Here is a 19,090-nt window from a genome sequence, read left to right on the forward strand (position 1 = left end):
ATAGTAGGAGAATCTACAGAGCAATCTGGGTAAGACAGCAAAGTCTGTGCCCCAATTAAGTTTGCTGGTCTGATAACACAAATCTAATGGGGGCTTAAGTGTTTATATTACAGAGGTTACGGTAGTACATCAAAGCATGGAGACTGCATAGTACACAAAGTACTGTGTTAACACTGAGAAATAGCTTTCAACATGTCTTAAACAATGCTTTTTGTTTTTCTCCTTAGATCAATGTTCGAGTTGTTACTATGGATGCAGAGCTGGAGTTTGCCATCCAGCCAAACACTACAGGCAAGCAGCTGTTTGACCAGGTCAGTAAAGGGTTCGTATGGGCTCCTGTTGTTTAAGCCTGGAGTACATTTCAGATTATGGTGTTTTCTTAAGACTGGATTCCAAACCTACCTTTCTTTCTTCTCTCCACCTCCTAATCAAAGGGCCCTGTTCTGAACTAAGATCTTTAAATTCCATCCTAGTAAAATAAAAAAGCAAAAATCTTTGCAGATACGTTATGCTCCAGTGAAATCCATCTTCCAGCAGTGCTGGTGAAGGAGTGTAAAAATGTAAAAATGCACCTCTTGCTTTGAAATACAGCTTAGCTCTTGTTTATTTCCTAAATTCTGAAGTTGGATTGTTGTCCCTGTGCATAAAGCTCTTCAGAATCCTGCCTTCAAAGCCATGGGCATAGCTGCATTCACTTAGAAGCTGAGTTGGAGGTAGCCACTTGCCACAGGTGTTCAAGGTTGTCAAACTACTGGAAAAACAGAGGAGTTTGTTATCTCCATGCAGCAACTATGGCAACATGCCTTGCAAAAGCCCCTGTGCGGCAGGATGGAGCAGAGGCTTGTCCAGTCCGCCTCCAAGGGCTCCCAGGGAAGTGCAGGGCATGAGTAGCCAAGACTCTTCTCCCTTACTGTTACTCGTCCTGCTACTGCATTAGCAATATACAGGTCTGTTTGGAGATGGACCTACAAAGGTCAGGTAATGACAACTAGCTAGCCTTGATAGCAAAGAGTGATTGAGCTTTAACTCAAGAAGGCAGAACTGGCTAAAAACTATGTCCATTGCATCTAAGTTCTAGTTGTTAACAACTTTTCATTTCATTGAGTTAGCTAGAACTTGCTAGGCCTTACAGCAACTGTTCAGTGAGAAGTATTTTTCCAATTAGTTACCAACCAAACAAAAAGCCCCCACAAATCTCAAACCCCCAGCAAACAAAAAAACCAAACCCAAACAACATTTAATGGTTTCTTGGTGGGAAGGAAAGGAGGAAACCAAATTATGATCATTGCAGAACTTCACAGTACAAAATAGAGTACTACAAGTTGTAGTTAGCATTAAATCTAACTTTAATTGATTATTACTGATGTAGGATAAATGTCAAATATTCATTGACTAGAAATTTGGTGAAGTGCATATGGGATGCTGGTTTCACAAAAATGCATATTTGGTGTTTGAACTTCCATTTGTTGCTGCTCGTCCTTGCACCAAGCTAACTTCCTCCCCCAGTCCCTTACATGTTAACCCAAAGCAGAGAACTCAGGTTTCATCTCTGAGGGTGCAAAAATCCAAATGACTAAAAGCCGGATTTTTAAAAGACCTTAGACCAGGCAGTGTTTTGTCCTGTTTCTTATGACAAGGATTCACTAAGGACTTCCTCCCCCACCATATATTCACTAGTATTTGCATCTATTAAGACTCAGGGGCATCTCTCTGACAGAAGAGAAACTACTTTCTTGACCTCCAGCTGAGAAGCACAAAATCCTAAGAACATGGGAGAAAGTAGGATGCTTCAGATCCAAGATACTTCTAACTTATTGTCTAGGTAGTTCTGGATTTCTGAAGACTGCTTATTGCAGGAATTTTTGCGCTATTGGGATAGACTATCACCTTATGAAGGTTTGTCCCTTATATCCTATGGCTCAGGTTTAAAACCCGTGGTTGGAAATTATCTGTAGTCCATTCCTTGTTGGAGCGCACTTCTGCATGTCAAGAGAAGACTAAAGTAGAAGTGTGCAGCATAAAACCAGGGAAGCTGAACACCGTATGTTTAGCTGCAACTGTTCTGACATCCTCTCTTCACTTCTGCTATGCAGGCCTTTTATTAGGCCCTTATCTCGGGTGGAGTTTACACTTAGATAAAGCCTATGGAGGCAACAGGTTTTTGCAGGTGTGGGGAGTGGCCCAACGTGAGCTGCAGAACAACTGTGGGGTGAAGAGGGTGTTGAAGCAGCAAGCTATTTTTAAAAACCACAAGATGATTTCTTGGCCTGCCTGTCAGCTGCCAAAACTACTCTGGCAGTGCCCCTGCACTTTAGGCCTTGCTGGCCTGAGCATGTCCTGCACGTAAGGTGGATCGTAGCTCCCTTTTGTAGACAGGGGGAAATAGTGTAAACCTGTGAATATGGAGTTCAGTTCTTCTAAAGACAGACCTGTGCAGAGTTTGCGCTGCGATGGTCTGAGGCGTCCTGATAACCAGCGCAGTGGGCTCTGCATCCGGCTGGAGCACCGGCCCCCCAGGCAGTCTGTGCCATCCTGCCCACAAAAAAAAGGAAATTCAAATGGAAGGGAGTGTACCACTGGCAGTTCTGAGAGTGAAGGCAATTTTGGGTGGAATAAGCAGACTCAAGATTTGCTATGTCATGCGTTTGGGTGCTGGAGCATCTCCCGTCTCAAAAATAATGCCTTGGGTTTTAGCTCTTCCTTATTTTGCTGTGGAGGAAGCTTACAAACCGTTTCCCAGAATACAGGCTAAAACATTTGTGTCTTTGCTCTTTGCACTGGAACCCAAGTGGTGAAATGGTTTAATACTTTTACAGTTTAATACTTTCTTCTTCCCTGATTTTAGGTTTTGGGAAGAACTTGAGGGGTCATAACTTCTGCAAGCTTTCTAACTTGATTTATAGAAAAAATGTACTTTTTCCGTTGTAAGAGATGTTCAGAGATGATGACCTGATAACTGCTTGGTTTATGCAACACTTTATTTTAGCAAAGTTGCAACACTTTTTTTTGTGCAACAGGAAGTACCATGCTCAATGTACCTCTGTTTTTCTGCTAGATTGAGTAAAGCCCAGCTCTGACCTTTCTAAAAATACATCTAGCTGTCAGAAAACTTGTCTGTTCTGTGGTGAAACAAATCCCTTCACGGGGAGGAGGGAAAAGGAATTTAAGTCAAGTAAAGGCTGAAGATCCTAGCTCTTTTTAAAAAAGTTGTGGGGTTTGGGATTTTTTTGTTTGTTGGGTTTTTAACTCAACCCAATTAGTTGTAACTAGTTACTTATGGCCCTGCTGCAGAAGAGTTCCTCAGCTAGCAGGCACCGACCTCTTTATCCTTAAAATTTGTGTTTGCCTAGTGGCATTTTTCATGCTACTGTGCAATTTCCTTGGTCTGCTTATATCATTAAACGTTATGGATTGCCTGTTATTCAACAGTGTCACACAAATGGTAATTCTTAGAGTGCTAATGAGAATGGTGCATTTTTCCCAATCTCCCTTACCAACCCCAGGAAGCTCTGGCTTCCAGGTATGGACTGCTGGCTTCTAGCAGCAAGAAGTAAATAAGTGTTCTCTCTCAAGTCTGCTCTCCAGAGGGAGTGTTTCCAGCAATACTATAAGTGGGAAGGGTAAAACAGATCCTTGGTTGAGATTTTGGACGTATTGAAGCCCATGTAACTACACCCTCTCAAGTCTGTCACACTTGCCTAACTTGCAAAGCAATTTTGAAAAGCTCCTGCCTTGCACTCGGTTCAGCTCCCTCTGGTGATGCCTACATTGCTTTTTGAGGGGGTACTCTGCAAATAACATCAAGGAAGTGATCCAGATATGTATGTAGTGGATTTTTCCAAGTGTCAGGTCTGTCTAGAGCACAGCTTTACACAGAGATGAAGTGGCAGCAAAGTACTGAGCTGTAAAAACAAAGTCAAGAGTAGGAAGAAGTTGGGAATTTGTTAAGCTGTCTCCTCCACTGAGGAAAAGGAACGTGTCCCAACAGGACTATTATCACTAGCAAGTGTGCCATTCAGTCAACAGATGGTGTTTCTGGATCTTCTGTCTGTGTAGTACTTACGACATGAAGTGAATTTTTCCCTAATACTAGGCTGTCAATGTACTTTGTTCTTCAAAACCAGACTTTGTGTGAGTTAAAAAAAACCCAAACCTTTCACTGAGAATACTTACAGCTTGTTTTACTTCTCAAAACTGCACAGGGGGCTTACTGCAGCAGCTGTATGAAACATCCCTCAGCTGCTTCCTTCAGCCAAATAATTGGTGACTGGCAGGCAAGATCCCTTGAGCCATTAGTACTGCTAAAGAGTTGTAGCTAGTACTAACACCGTTACAGACCATCTCACCATAAGCTTCTGTGAGGGAAGTGACTTGTCTACTTCACCAAGTATGGTTTTAATAAGACCCACCTGCTGTGAGTGTGCCTGTCTAGCAGTTGGTAGCCTTTCACTTGACCTGTTTGTGTCTCCTGTTTTCCCCAGAGTTGTCTTCTCCTAGGAACTGAGTGGGACAAGGAGCTTATCCTGTGCCATTGCTGTCATCTAATACAGCAGCTGTGTATCTTTGTCTACACGATTAAATCAAGACATGCCAGATGAATAGGTTTAGGCTGTTGCCCGCAGGTGATGCGGGACTCGAGAGGACAGATAGATCTCAAGTGAACTGTTAGATACTATAACTTCTTTTTTATTTGACCTATCTGTTGCAGGTGGTTAAAACTATAGGTTTGCGAGAAGTGTGGTACTTTGGTCTTCAGTATGTGGACAACAAAGGATTCCAGACTTGGCTGAAGCTCGATAAAAAGGTAACAGACTTTGGGCTAATTGCTGAGCAAAGGTTAAAGCTTACGTGATTCCTGGTGTGTTTCTGGCTGCAACTTTATAAGCCTTCTAGCTGTTGTTGATTCTCATAATTCTTAATTCTCATACCTCTAGGACTATTTTTAGAGATGTAACTGTGACCTCCATGGGAACTGTTTGGGTGAGAGGTGGCATGGTGGAAGTTTGCCCTTTCTCTCTGTGTGAATTGTAGAAAGCTTTATAGCATTTGTCAGGTATACAGCAGCAGCTTGATACTGTACTTTGTTGGGTAGAAGCAGCTGTTCTTGCTGTCAGTGGTGGAACACGTTGGCTAGTGATAGTTTTAGTCTCTGCTTGGGCAGGATCAGTTGCTGCACTTAGCAAAAAGATGGGTCACTTCAAGGATGGGCAGTTGTAACAGAGCCCTGATGCCACTGATGTGCTCTTGTTTTTTGACTTGCTGTTCTTATGAGGGTATGAACTGGTTTTCTTTATGAGACAGCCAGCGACATGCCCATTTAATGTCAAGGAACTGTTCTCTGCCAAACACACTCAGTACTGGATGAGTTTGTCGTGTGATACAGCATGGTAGATCATTCCCCAGTGACCAAGGTTTGCTCTGCAAACAGAATATTACTGGCTTAGTTGGAAAATGTAATTCGTCTCCTCTCTGTTCTTAAACTAGTAAGCAGTGAGAATTAAGATATTCCAGCAATGAGTTGCCAATCATTTGTCTCTTAAGGCAAGTGTCCCACATCATTTTTTCCATGTAAAAGTGATTTATTCTGTTCTTTGTGTCCCTGCTCAGTTGTGGTATCATGTCTCCCCTCAGGTTTCCGCTCAAGAAATCAGAAAGGAGAATCCCCTCCAGTTCAAATTCCGTGCCAAGTTCTTCCCAGAGGATGTGTCTGAAGAGCTGATCCAGGACATCACGCAGAAGCTCTTCTTCCTGCAGGTGAAGGAAGGTATCCTCAGTGACGAGATCTACTGTCCTCCTGAAACAGCAGTGCTTCTTGGCTCCTATGCTGTTCAGGCCAAATTTGGAGATTACAACAAAGAGGTGCACAAGCCTGGATACCTCAATTCAGAGCGTCTGATCCCCCAAAGGTGAAGGAGTTAGTTAATGTAGTCCCATATTTTATGGGGGGTGATTTTATTGTGGGCTTTTTGGTTTTGGAGGTGTTTTTTTTAAGTCAAGAATTTGCATTCCAGTTAAATACAAAGAGTTTTATTGAAAGCATGATTAATTTATTTTTAATCGAACTCTATGCGTTTGAGTTTCTTCCTTTTATTTCTATCTGTCATGGTTTTGTGCTCAGTCCTTAGGTTGGTTAGAGTGAGGAAGTGGACTTTTGAATTCAGCTATTCTTTCCTAGACGTTATTGCAATGCTGGTAACTGGTGGTATGAATGTCTCCCTCAGAAGAAAGAGTAGTGTTCAGTCAAGAATGTGCAATCCTTGGAGAAAGTTGGGTTGTGTGTCCTTAATCCTAATGTACAGTCCTAAAAATCTAGCATCTGGAAAGCATGACTTGAGGCTATGTAGTCCATCCCTATACAGGATGAGCTTTTGTTGTCAGGAAGATATCTTCTGTTTATGCTTCTGATAACACTATGCAGTAGTGTCTCATTCCAGGAATGACACCCACTCTTGCTTTACTTTAACCCTCTGGTGTCTGCAACGTGTACGTGATTCTTTCACAGTGTTCTGCATATGCCTCATGTGTGGTCAGGGACCAAGAATGCTTTGGAGAGGGTTTTTCTTCATTCTAATTTGCTCTGCTTCACAGAATACATCTTTGGGCTGAGGAGGATCTTCCTCTTAGTTTCAGTAGGACTTCATGGGTGGGACTGAACTTTCAGTAAGGCTATAGCAAAGATCAGCATAAATAGATACGGCAGAACATCAAGTTTAATCTTGCTAATATTCCTTTCGTTATGTAGGGTGATGGACCAGCATAAACTATCCAGAGAGCAGTGGGAAGAACGGATCCAGGTGTGGCATGCTGAACACAGTGGCATGCTCAAGTAAGTGTTCTATACTGGTCTTTAGGCTGGTCACTTTGCCGGCTGGTTGCTTTAAGCCTGCAATTCTGCGATTCTGTGACGTGCCTTTGAAACAGATTCCCAGAGTCACCTGTTGGGGGGGAACTCTTGGTGCATATTTTCTAGTCCAGCATCAAATCACATGGTAAAACTCAGGAGGATGTTTGTGTTGGTGCTGAGAACAGTGTCTTGGATGGCTTCTGGAAGATCCTGGACCTAAGTACAGTGTATCAGAGATGACTTTGAGTGGGGAAAAAAGCCAAGGTGCATGTCTAACTTGCATTGGCAGAATGAGGGAAGTTCAGCTACTATACCTTTCTGACTGACTGTACCTTGAGAGGAGGAGGAATGTTGAGAGATGTGAATGTAGCTAATTTCCTGTCCAGAAATTCTAGAGCATAGTAAATGGGAGCATTCTGTGTGTGGGGGGGTGTGTTCATAGGTGTAATACCATCATCTCTAAATGGTGAATGTTCAGTTTTAAGCCTTGTGTTTGATGTATGGGTTTAAGAAAAGTTACTTGTTGCTTCTGACAGCTTTGTGCTTTCTGAGGTAGTCAGATAAATGAGAAGCTGTAAGATTTACTCTCCTTCCTGTCTCAGAGAGAATGCCATGCTGGAATACCTGAAGATTGCTCAAGACCTGGAGATGTACGGAATCAATTACTTTGAAATCAAGAATAAGAAAGGGACTGACCTCTGGCTGGGAGTTGATGCCTTGGGGCTCAACATCTACGAGAAAGATGATAAGTAAGGCTTCTGTTTTCACCTCTGGTCTCGCAGAACAAGGGCTAGTGTGGGAACCAAAGGACGTTTCTCATTTACAGGATCAGGTCAAAGGTTAGAACTTGCTTGTATTCCAGTTTTGAATCAGTAGGTGAAGCTGTGCTAGGAAGTGAGCTTTCACATCATTTATGCTTCCATGATTTCCCTTGCCTTTTAGCCTGACTTGCTAATGCTACCTATCATATAAAAAGAGATGTCATTTGTACAATGTCATCGGGTAAATTGCGCACAACTGTGGAGCTGAACCCTGGACTAAAGAGTTTACGAAGCTTTTCCTTGAGTGAGGTTGCCAAGGATGGCAGCAGTGGATACAATATGAGAACCTAGATAGGCTCACGTAGCTGCAGAGCGTTTGGATATCTGTGGCCATTCCTGTACTGAAGTTAATGATAGATGTGTGTACAGCTGCCTGGTTTGAAAAAGATGGATTATGGGTGGACACGAAACCAAAGCTGGATAACACCCAGAACTCAGGGAGGAGTTAACCTATATAGTTACCGTGAACAAGGAATGAAGTGAGGTCTTGCTGAGTGCTCATAGCTTTAATCAGCGTTTCTGGTAAAGGCAGAGCCATTATTAATTGGATGGTAGGTGGGAAATGATAGACTACATCTATAAATAAACATGGAAGGAAGGTGAGGACAGCAGTGTCAGCCTGCTGGTCACTTCTAATAGTCCACAACTGAAGGATTGAAGGACTGAAGGGGAGTTAAAATAACATTTTTTAGATGAAGAGTTGCTGTCTAGACAGCTTTTTTTTTTTTTTCCCCCTCCTCCTTAAGTTCCAACTCCTTGTTTCACGTCACTAAGCTATAACAGACTATCATTGTAACACAGAAGGGATTTCACCTGTTCTACATCTTTGCCTCCAAAAAGCTTTCAATGTAACCCAAATATTAACTGGAACTATCTGGAGCTTCTGTTAAGATGGCAAAGAGAAATGCAGTCGTTTCTGCAATGCTAATATGTGCTGTCACCCAGAAAACAAGGAGTGTCACTTGAAAGAAAAGTAGTTTCGTTCATGTAATACTTGAGTCTTGAATGACTAGTCTTGCTGCTCTGTAACCATGGTCACACAAACAGGTTTTTCAAGCTGCAGAAGCAGACAGAATATAGCCATGGACTGTAAAGAGCTATCAAGAGCGTTTGCAAAACAAATACGGTGCTAGAATAAACTGCTTGTTTCTGCTGTAACTCTTGCTACCATATAATTAAGTCTTTTGAGCAGATACGGGGACTAGAAAAATGTGTACCTCGCCCCTGGTCTGTACGTGCAAAATTTGGGGACTGGGACAAAGGTGAAAGAACAAAGTTTTCATTGTTGAAGTTTAGTCTGAAGAAAATGAGACCGTGCTGTAGCTGTGTGAGCCTCTATACTACAGTATATAGTAGTGTCCCACTTCTAAGTATTTTCAAACTTTTTTTTCCTTTTTTTCTAAATTAAAAAGGAGACTCTACAGTAGAACTTACTAATAAGTGAACTGTTTTAGTTGTCCATCATACTGTATTATTGGGGGTTAAAACACTTAAACTAACATGACAGAGGCTAGAGTAATTAATTAATCTTAGTCTAATCAAATAATTTTCTTTACAGTTCTTAATGTTACACACACAGAGACTGTTGCATAATCTCTCAGCCAAGTCAAATGTCAGGAATGGTAAATTCTGAAGAGGATGAATTTTCTTTATGACTGAATTTAAATTAAGCAAGGTTTTTTCATATGCTTACGCCCAGTGAAATCATGCTGTGTAGTAGCTTTCCATCTCTGTGACAGAGAGTCATATTCCTTCAAAATTGCCAGCTGTCTTCCTTAACCAATGAGCTGCACAGAAAGGATTCTTCCAGAGTTTGAGTGGTTCACCATGATGATAGATGTTTCTTGAAGTGCTAAACATGAAATACTTGTGTCTTCAAACCATTTGCTAGAAATAATTGTCAGCACTTCAGTGTGTGTCAGACACGTACATGGAGGGGTTAGGTATAAACAAGAAGATTGCTTATCGCTCCTATCATTTATGTGAGACACAACTCTTAATGATTAACTGCCATTTCTAGAGAATGTACCCTCCCTTGATAGGAGAACAATAAAATAATAATAATAATGTGATATTAAACATAAAAAATGGTTGGAGGGAAATTAAGAGAATTGGTTACAGTCAAATACACATGTCCTTGTAATCTTTGAACTTGTTGCAGAGCTGGGCAGGTTTGTGGGGGTGAAATACTGGAATGGCTCGGAAACATCTGATCTTGTGGATAACTCACTGCTTTTTATATGCAAGAGTCTAGAGAAATTAAAGCAGGGGGAGATTTCAAATGATAAGTGAAGCTTAAAGAAGTAATTCTGAACAAACCAACCTGAGCTCCTAAGCAGCAAGGAGGAGCTGGGAGTCTGAATCTCACCCTTTATTTTGCAAGGGTGCGTTCTCTTTCCAGCAGGAGAGAGCCACACGGTGCAGCTTGCTGTATGACCAATGTGTAAAGTTCTGCCTGATGACCAGCAGGCTGGACTGTAAGAGCAATCTGCATGGAAAGAAAGAACAGGGCTCTTTGCTACTTGCCTGTAATCTAGGGAAGGAAAACAAAAGACTTCCACCAATTGCATTTCTACCTGCCCAGCACTTCAGAAGTGAAGGCAGCACGGAGGTAGCTGGGCTGGCTGTAACACAGCAGGGTAGACTCCGTGGGTGCTAGAAGGTGTGAAGAGCAGCTGAGTTACTTTGGTTTATGCCTCCCACGATGTACGAGAAGCCTCTGGGAAACACAGGACGTGTACCTACAAGTCTGCGTGCCATGAACTTTAGGCCCTAATTTCAAAGAAGCAGGTGCTTGGTAAAGCTGAATATATGGCTTCTAGAGAGACCATCCCTCTCAACGTAGCTGGAGGTCGGTAGGGTGGCTGAGCAAAATGAGAAGAGACTCTATAAGGGAGGTGACTGGGCTTCTCTTCTTACTCTCTGTAGGTTTTTGGTTCAACTACACACAGGTCTCCCAGAGGGAGTTCAACAGAAGTGTTGCATCCTGCTGAGTCTATGTGTTAAAAGCAACGTGGCAAAAAAGAAAAAAGTTCACTGCAGCATCTCTTAAAAATATTTCTCTTCTTTCCAGACTGACTCCAAAGATTGGGTTCCCCTGGAGTGAAATCAGAAACATCTCTTTCAATGACAAGAAGTTTGTTATAAAGCCTATTGACAAGAAGGCACCAGTAAGTACACGTAGAATGGATTTCTGGATACCACATATGAACAACTAATACTGTTTCAACTCAGAGTAAAGTAGTCTTTGGAGAGGAGAAGGCTGCAAGTATTCTAGACGCAAAATAAGCCTCAGCATTTAGGGTGTATTTGGATCTGTCTTTTTCCATGCAGCATAAATAAAGGGCTTATGGTGATATCTAGCATGGAGAAAGACAAGGATTTTACAATTGTGGGGTCTATTTTTTGTAGCAAACTAGGTAGCCTTATGCTTAAATCTGAGATTTTTTGCTAGTTCTGAGAGTCTTCTGTGTAGCCAGATTATACCGAGACTAGTCCTCTCCCTGTTTCTCGCAGTGCACGGAAACTGGTGGGTAACTTTTTTTGGTTATTATTCATTAAAAAAAGAAAACAAACCACAAAATTAATTCAAACGCTACTGCCAAACCACATGGATACATATGGCTTCCTATCTTAATGCTCACTGCTCACTTGCACACTACTGAAAGAGTAAAAGCCAGAGTTAAGGACTGTGGTGTTCACTGACCTTCTTGAATACTAGGATAAATGGCAGGGATATGATTTCTGTGGAGAACTGAAATGTAGCTACCTGCAGATGTGACTTTTCAACACTTAGAAATGTTTTCAGAATTATTTTAGTGAAGAATTGACACCTTACTTAGACCTGATGAGAACATAAAGTGAAATAACTCATATAGGTGGATCTTATTCTGTCAGTCTTTTGCAATTATTGGAATAGTTGAGAAAGGTCTCCTCTTCTTTTCCCCCACCCCAGTACTTGGCCTTAGGAGTAAGTACAGCCCTGCAAAATAGTAAGTAGTTTGGCTTTGGCAAAGGGTGATGCCTTATAAATCTATTTACCACAAAAAGATCCTCCCAGGAATTTAAAGGATACTAATGCACAGTGTGCTGCAGGGCTTTCCTCTGGATAACAACCTGGATTTTGAGGGGAGAGGAGCTTCTTTCTGTCATGCTGTTAGTGAAAGCCAACAAAACTCACAAGAGCTAGAAGGCGGATCTGTCAGACGTGATCTTCTCAGTAGAAGAGTCCCTCGGGCCTGTTGTACACATTATGGAATATTAATCTCCTGCTTATGGATCACAGCTTCCCATCCACACCCTGACAGTAAATCTGACGGAGTTTGAAATAGGAGACTTGCAAGAGGTGTTAACATTGAAAACCTCAATTATGTTTCCTTCTTCCGTGTCAATTGTCCTTCTCCCTCTGGGTGGTGTTACGTTTAAAGCTATGCCTGAAAGAAGAATTGACCTGGACGCTAGTTCTGAGCATTCAGGAAGTTGTCTGGGCCTTTTAGTGTGCTTGGGTCTCCTTTTAAAAAGGCAAATGTTATAAGTACAGCAAAATACTCAGTTCACTCAAGATGTGGGTTAGAAGCTCCTCTTTAATTTGGAGCATTCTACGTGTCAGTGTTTAAATGGACATTAATGTAATGGGTAGAATCCTGTGGCCCCTTGGCCAGAATAAGCTTTTTAATTTTTAGGCCTGTCTGCCCACATACTCCAACATCTTCAGCACATTATATTTAAAATACTAAGCTGCAGTACTCCCAGTTGCGTGAGGCCAGGGAGAGGCTGGGGATGAGGAAAGGAGGGGACTCCTTTATGTTCCCGTGTGAATGTTTTGTCCCTTGGTTATGGCCTTAAGTGACAAATGCAACCACTGTCCATGCCCTCGGTATTTACTTCCATGTAAGTGAACCCTGCCTCAGGATAGGACCTGTTCATTGCAATAGAATCATAGAAAGGCCTAAGCTGGAAGGGACCTTAGAGATCATTTTAATCCAGCCTCCCTGTCGCCAGGGACACCACCTGTCCACTAGATCAGGCAACACATGGGGACCAAATGGGAATTGAACCCACGACCTTGGTGTTGTTAGTGCCACACTCAACTGACTGAGCTAACGGGCCCCCTAATGTACACAAACTGTTTGATTTTAAAATTACTTGCCAGAAGTAGGAGGTCTGATGAAGAGCTCACAGGTAGAGCAAGCATATCAGACGCGCACAGCTCGGAACAGCTCTGGCAGGATTTATTGAGGGAGCAGAACACGTGGCACTGGCTGCCTCTTCTGTCAGCAGATTCATGCTCATCTTCAGTGCTTGAAGAGCTTTTTGTTGCTTCTGGTGTAACTTCTAGTTGTCCCAGAGAAAGCCACAACTTGTGCGTCTGAGCTCAGATGATTAAAAACCAGGGTCACTGCTGCCATCCAAAAGCACAGGACGTGCGTGCCCTTTCTCAGTTCCACCTCTTGCTGAGTGAGGTGATCCACAGGAGAGTGATTCCAAGGAATGGGCGCTGGCTGCTGGTGGTAACATGGCAGCTTGCCCACTGCCCATATCCCCGCATGCACAGTACACAAAAGAAGGCACAAAGGTGAGGAGTTTGTTCAGTGTGTGAGTTTAGACTGTATTGTCAGCGTGTGTGGTTGTGGACTTAGAAAAATTGTCAGGCAGGTAATGAAACTGGCCCTCTTTATCCTTTTCTGAGCAGATTCACTTCTAGAAGATCCAGTCTGGTGTATGGTTTCTATAAAAGCATGGTTATAACATAGATGATAAAAAATCTGGGGCTGTTCTTGCTGAACCAAGAATTTTAGAATATCCTGTATTTTGCTACTGCCTGCAACCCAATATTCAAAATAACCCAAAATAGCTTTCATTTGACACTTTTGTAACAGCCCAGGTCAACTTAACTAGGAAATGTCACAGAGAGGAAGGAATGGCACTGGAAGGTTTGTTTTTGTTCTCTAAAAAAAATGAAGATGATGCCTTGAATATTGATTCAAATAGATCAGGAAATTCTACAAAGTTACTTTAATAGTCTGCAGTACACATTTGGTTTCATGTTTTATCTTTTAATTTCAAAACCATGCAAACTTTAAAACTAACTACTCAATACTGAGCCGCCCAGATTTTTACCTGCCAACTTAGACTCTCTGCAACATTTCCAAACTCCACAAAGTCTCCTCTGAATGGAGATTGTTAGTTTTCTCTAAAAGGTGAAGTTAGCGGCAAGATGATCTGTCTGCAGTTAGCTGGCAGAAGAGAGAGCGTGCTTGGAGAACTGACTGTGTGGTGTCTCTCTTCTAGGACTTTGTGTTTTATGCCCCTCGACTGAGAATTAACAAGAGGATCCTGCTGCTCTGCATGGGCAACCACGAACTGTACATGCGGCGCAGAAAGCCCGACACCATTGAGGTGCAACAGATGAAAGCCCAGGCCCGGGAGGAGAAGCACCAGAAACAGCTGGAAAGGTGAGCTTGAATACAGACAGCAGAGATGGGGTGGCAGAGAGAAATGACACTGAGCCTCCAGGGTTCAACAGGCGGGGGCGCCAGCCGCTGACATGGGTTTTGCTTAGGCGAGGCCATGAGCCTTCGTAAAGTGTTCATAAGGCGCGTGTGCGGCCCCAGAGCTCTGGCTTATAGGGTGGAGCTCGGCATGTCCTGCAGCGGGGCCTGTGACCACTACTCCAGTTGCTCGGGCTTGTAGTCCCCTGTCCCATGTGCAGCCCTGAGAGCTGCACAGAAGCGCGTGAGTAAATGCACAGCGGGCTCCTGTGTGGTGGCACACACCTAGAGAGAGCGATTCTCCTGGCTCTTGAGTGTCAGGAGCTGATTTATGTGTCAGACCATGCGATGCTTGGGAGTAAGGGAGAAACCTTGACAAGTGAGAGAAGACGGGGCTGGGGCTGCTCTTAACAGGCAAGGACAAAGGATTAGCAATTCCATTGTACTTGTATCACTAGCTACAGGTTGCTGATGATTCGAGAAATCATGTTGCTTTTCTCCTGCGTTTGTGGCTTGTTTGTGTTCATTCCCGCAGTGCTCTTGTTTTCATATTTCCTTGACTTTCCTTATGACAGAAGTAAAAAGTTACATCTCCTCTGCTGTGCAGTGGAGAGTCCTGGTTCTCTCTCTCTACACCTACTAGTTGTTTGGTGTTCTAAATTTCTGTGGTGGGCAACAAAATTACAAATGTTTTTATGAAATGGGATATCTGAAACTAAGCAAAAATTCTGAAGTAATGAAGAAACAGACTGTATGTATTTCTGTCTTCTGGTGCTTGTTTTGTGGTGGTCACTTTTTCCTGAGCTACCTGGAGAGCTGCCCAGCCAACTATTTTGTCTGGCTGTAGCTTAGGTTTGAAAATGAGCTTCAAGCATGAAATCTGTTTCTAACAGGCAACAACTAGAAAATGAAAAGAAGAAGAGGGAGACGATTGAGAGGGAGAAAGAGCAAATGTTGCGAGAGAAGGAGGAGCTGCTGGTGAGGCTACAGGAGTATGAGGTGAAGACTCAGAAAGCAGAGAAAGGTAAAGTACTTGTGTGTTGTGCTCCATAGAAGGGTTATATGGGTCACTGCCAATGCCCAGCCTAAATCTGGTGACGCAGGGATCTCTTGGCAATATCTTACTAATATCTACCCGTATGGATAAATACACATGTGTGCACACACTGCTGAGATCATCCAAAGTACAAGAGTAGCATCAAATCTGATCATTGTATGTGAGCACAAACTCTGTTTAGCCCTGTTGTTGCTAAGAGGCTTTAAGTAGCATAGCCTCTTCCAGCAATGAGCAAGAGTTTGGCTTACAAGTACTTTTTACTTAACTCCTGATAGAAAAAGTACTTTGGGAACAAGTCTTTCCAGTGAAACAGAAGCTTCTGTTTCAATGCACAAATGAGCAGGCTGGAACGGGGAACATCTGGTCCTTGCAGTAAACTGTCAATTAAGGGCAGGAACCCATGTTGGTGTTACAGACTTCAGTGCAAATATCTTGCAAAAGATGTAATTTTAATGTGTAGCTGACTTCTTCTGAATTCAGTTACTTGATGCATTATGCAAATAATTACTTTGAGGCGCACAGTGAAGGGGTATTGCAAGATGGAGTAAAGTGCTTGTCGTGACTTCTGCAGTTACCTCAGAGGCTGTCGTCCTTTCACTTGGGGCAGGCTTGTGGCCTAACCACATTGATCCATCTTTTTCCAGAACTCTCGGATCAGATCCAAAGAGCCATTCAGCTGGAGGAGGAGAGGAGACGAGCCCAGCAGGAAGCAGAGCGCTTGGAAGCTGATCGTTTGGCCGCTCTGCAGGCCAAGGAAGAGCTGGAGAGACAAACTATGGACCAGATAAAGAGCCAGGAACAGCTGGTAAGACCCAGTCATTTTGAGGATAAGATCCGCAGACACTTACTGTGCCCTTTGAGAAAGGCAAAGCTGTGTTCTCTGGGGAACGATGTAGTACCAGACCATGTGATACCATCATTGTGACACTGGTTTCTATCATGCTCAATCTTTTTTTTCGTTCCTAATTGCCTATTCAGTCTTTTATTACAGTGGTGTGTAACGCTTGGATCTTTTCTCAGTTAAGAGTGTTTCTTTTTTGCATTTGGTTTTTTGGGTGGTGTTTTAAGAGGCCTTATAATTCTAGTTTTATTATTCAACAGGCTACAGAGCTTGCAGAGTATACAGCCAAGATTGCGCTTCTTGAAGAGGCAAGGAGGCGTAAAGAGAGTGAGGTCGAAGAGTGGCAAATCAGAGTGAGTATCTGGCTTTACAAAAAGTTCGGTGCTTGAGCAGAGCATACTGTGGTGCTTAGCCTGGTATGACCTCTCGAAACGTGGGGATAAACGTGTACACCAGCAGAGAAGGGCAGACTTGTGCTGAATGTGCAACATATCTGCAAAACACCTTTCTTCCAACAAGCCTTCACTAAAAATTCAAAATGGAAGCCTGTATAAAACCTAATCATCTTGGAGCCATGGTGGGGAAGGGGTGCACATATAAATGATGCATTTAATCCATAATGTAATGCCTGGAAATGTTACATCAATCAAGAGAAGACGCTGCGAATGCAGGTACCAGTCTTGAGGAGTGTGGGTGCTTGTCAGTGGCTTCCTAGTACTTTGGTTGGGAGAGTTCAATAATTTGACACACTAAAATCAAAACCAACCCACGCAAGGCTCAGAATTCCTCATGCTCCCAGCATCCTCTAATGAGCGCTGTAGACCGTGTCAGAGGGCAGAACCTCTGAAGCAGCAAGGAAGCAGAGGGCCTAGTGTGTAGGTGTATTAAAAACACCAGTGTGGGAATCTAAGTTCTTGCTCTGTGGAACCCGTATTTACAGCTGACAGCTCTTCCAGTGGAGAACACGATGAAGGTAACTGTAGCTTCCCACAGAATTGCTTTTCCTACATTCTGATTTATTGGAAGAAGATTTTTCTGTTCAGATCCTCCTACACATTACACAGTGGGTGATGACAGCATTGCTTGTGACAGAAAAAGGTCTCCTGCATAATGATTGTAAGAGAGTACTGTCAGCTGCAGAGATTGAATTCCTTCTCTCTTACTTCTCATGGTAGATTTAAAAACCTGGGAAAATAAGCGTCGATGTGTTTGTTCAGCTGGTTTAAGACAAAAAAATGCATTTTAAATGTTTTTCCCTCTTTTCCCAAAGGCCAAGGAAGCCCAGGAGGATCTGGTAAAGACAAAGGAGGAGCTGCACCTTGTAATGACTGCTCCACCTCCACCCCCACCGCCTGTCTATGAGCCAGTGAACTACCATGTCCATGATAACCTGCAAGACGAAGGATCTGAGTACTCTGCCTACAGCGCAGAGTTCTCCAGTGAGGGGATCCGAAATGACCGCAACGAGGAGAAACGCATCACCGAAGCAGAGAAGAATGAACGTGTACAGAGGCAACTGAAGGTAAGATAACGTTTGGAGAGATGTGTTAATTGAAGCAATCGTTCCTGGAGAACAGTTCACTTAATCACTTGGATAAGCAGACAGAGCATGATAGCTTCTCTTCAGTTACAGTTCGTATAGGGAGTTTGAATGAAAGACAAGGTCTATAAAGGCTGTTCTCATTGCTCAGGCTTTGACATTGCCTGTACCCACATCGCTGATCTGTCCAGTCATCTAACTACTGTCAGGTCTCACCAAAGAACACACTGTCACGTGCTGAAAGTTTCTCATGTATAATCACAAAATCACAGAATGTCAGGGATTGGAAGGGACCTCAAAAGATCATCTAGTCCAGCCCCCCCTGCCAGAGCAGGATCACCTACAGTAGGTCACACAGAAACACGTCCAGGCAGGTTTTGAATGTCTCCAGAGAAGGAGAGTCCACAACCTCCCTGGGCAGCCTGTGCCAGTGCTCTGTCACCCTCACAGTGAAAAACCTTTTCCTAATATTTTTGTGGAACCTCCTATGTTCCAGCTTGTACCCATTGCCCCTTGTCTTGTCATTGGACATCACAGAAGAGAGCCTGGCTCCATCCTCCTGACACTCCCCCTTGACATATTTATAAACATGAATGAGGTCACCCCTCAGCCTCCTCTTCTCCAAGCTAAAGAGACCCAGCTCCTTCAGCCTCTCCTCATAAGGGAGATGTTCCACTCCCTTCATCATCTCTGTGGCTCTGCGCTGGACTCTCTCAAGCAGTTCCCTGTCTCTCTTGAGCTGAGAGGCCCAGAACTGGACACAATATTCCAGATGTGGCCTCACCAGGGCAGAGTAGAGGGGCAGGAGGACCTCTCTTGAACTACTAGCTTACCGCCCTTCTAATCCACCCCAGGATGCCATTTGCCTTCTTGGCCACGAGGGCACATTGCTGGCTCATGGTCATCATGCTGTCCACTAGAGCCCCCAGGTCCCTTTCTCCTCCAGGTCAGGCCCCAACCTATACTGGCACATGGGGTTATTCTTTCCCAGGTGCAAGACTCTGCATTTGCCCTTGTTGAATTTCGTAATCTGTATTTAATGCTCTTTATATTGCAGGCGCTGACAGATGAGCTGGCGCAGGCTAGAGATGAAAATAAGAGGACCCACAATGATATTATCCACTCGGAGAACATGCGCCAGGGACGTGACAAGTACAAGACCCTACGGCAGATCCGGCAAGGCAACACCAAGCAGAGAATTGATGAGTTTGAGGCAATGTAATGGTGCTTGTAGCAAGAAGGCAGGACTGTGGGAAAGGCAGATCTTAATGCTGTGTTCTTGTTTTGGGGGGTTTGTTGTTGTTTTGTTTTTTTTTTGTCGTGTTTTGTTTTTTCCCTGAGGAGGGGTCACTATGACATTTAACAAATGTTCTCTAAACCCAGAGGTGTTTGAATCTCCCTTTTATTCCACACCTTCTATTAAATTTGGTATAGTTAAAAACTCATCGTACCACTGATCCTGGTAACTTGCTCATGCCTTTGCTTAGTGCCAAAAG

The 19,090-nt window shown here is 43.3% G+C and overlaps 1 protein-coding gene across 2 annotated transcripts; it reads left to right on the top strand.

The window, feature by feature from the left end:
- Positions 1-227: 227 nt before the first annotated feature.
- EZR (ezrin) lies at positions 228-18,882 on the top strand. Of its 2 annotated transcripts, XM_009879315.1 has the most exons (12): positions 228-311; positions 4,709-4,804; positions 5,632-5,906; positions 6,743-6,826; positions 7,447-7,593; positions 10,739-10,835; positions 13,957-14,120; positions 15,050-15,180; positions 15,858-16,018; positions 16,315-16,407; positions 17,325-17,576; positions 18,652-18,882. In XM_009879315.1, exons 1-12 carry the CDS (start codon positions 249-251, stop codon positions 18,814-18,816), a joined length of 1,728 nt encoding a protein of 575 aa, XP_009877617.1. In that variant the 5' UTR covers positions 228-248; the 3' UTR covers positions 18,817-18,882. The 2 variants fall into 2 exon arrangements, with proteins under 2 accessions (XP_009877617.1, XP_009877618.1); XM_009879316.1 differs by lacking the exons at positions 4,709-4,804; positions 5,632-5,906 and having other exon boundaries at positions 253-311; positions 18,652-18,865.
- Positions 18,883-19,090: the final 208 nt, after the last annotated feature.

Source organism: Apaloderma vittatum, unplaced genomic scaffold (genome assembly GCF_000703405.1).
Source record: "Apaloderma vittatum isolate BGI_N311 unplaced genomic scaffold, ASM70340v1 scaffold9892, whole genome shotgun sequence".
Taxonomy (NCBI): Eukaryota; Metazoa; Chordata; class Aves; order Trogoniformes; family Trogonidae; genus Apaloderma; species Apaloderma vittatum.

Excerpts from the sequence above, each read along its gene's own strand:
- EZR (XM_009879315.1), top strand. The coding sequence starts at position 249 with ATGGATGCAGAGCTGGAGTTTGCCATCCAGCCAAACACTACAGGCAAG. Across the intron at positions 312-4,708 it reads GCAAGCAGCTGTTTGACCAG|GTGGTTAAAACTATAGGTTT; the intron begins GTCAGTAAAGGG and ends TATCTGTTGCAG. Across the intron at positions 14,121-15,049 it reads CACCAGAAACAGCTGGAAAG|GCAACAACTAGAAAATGAAA; the intron begins GTGAGCTTGAAT and ends TGTTTCTAACAG.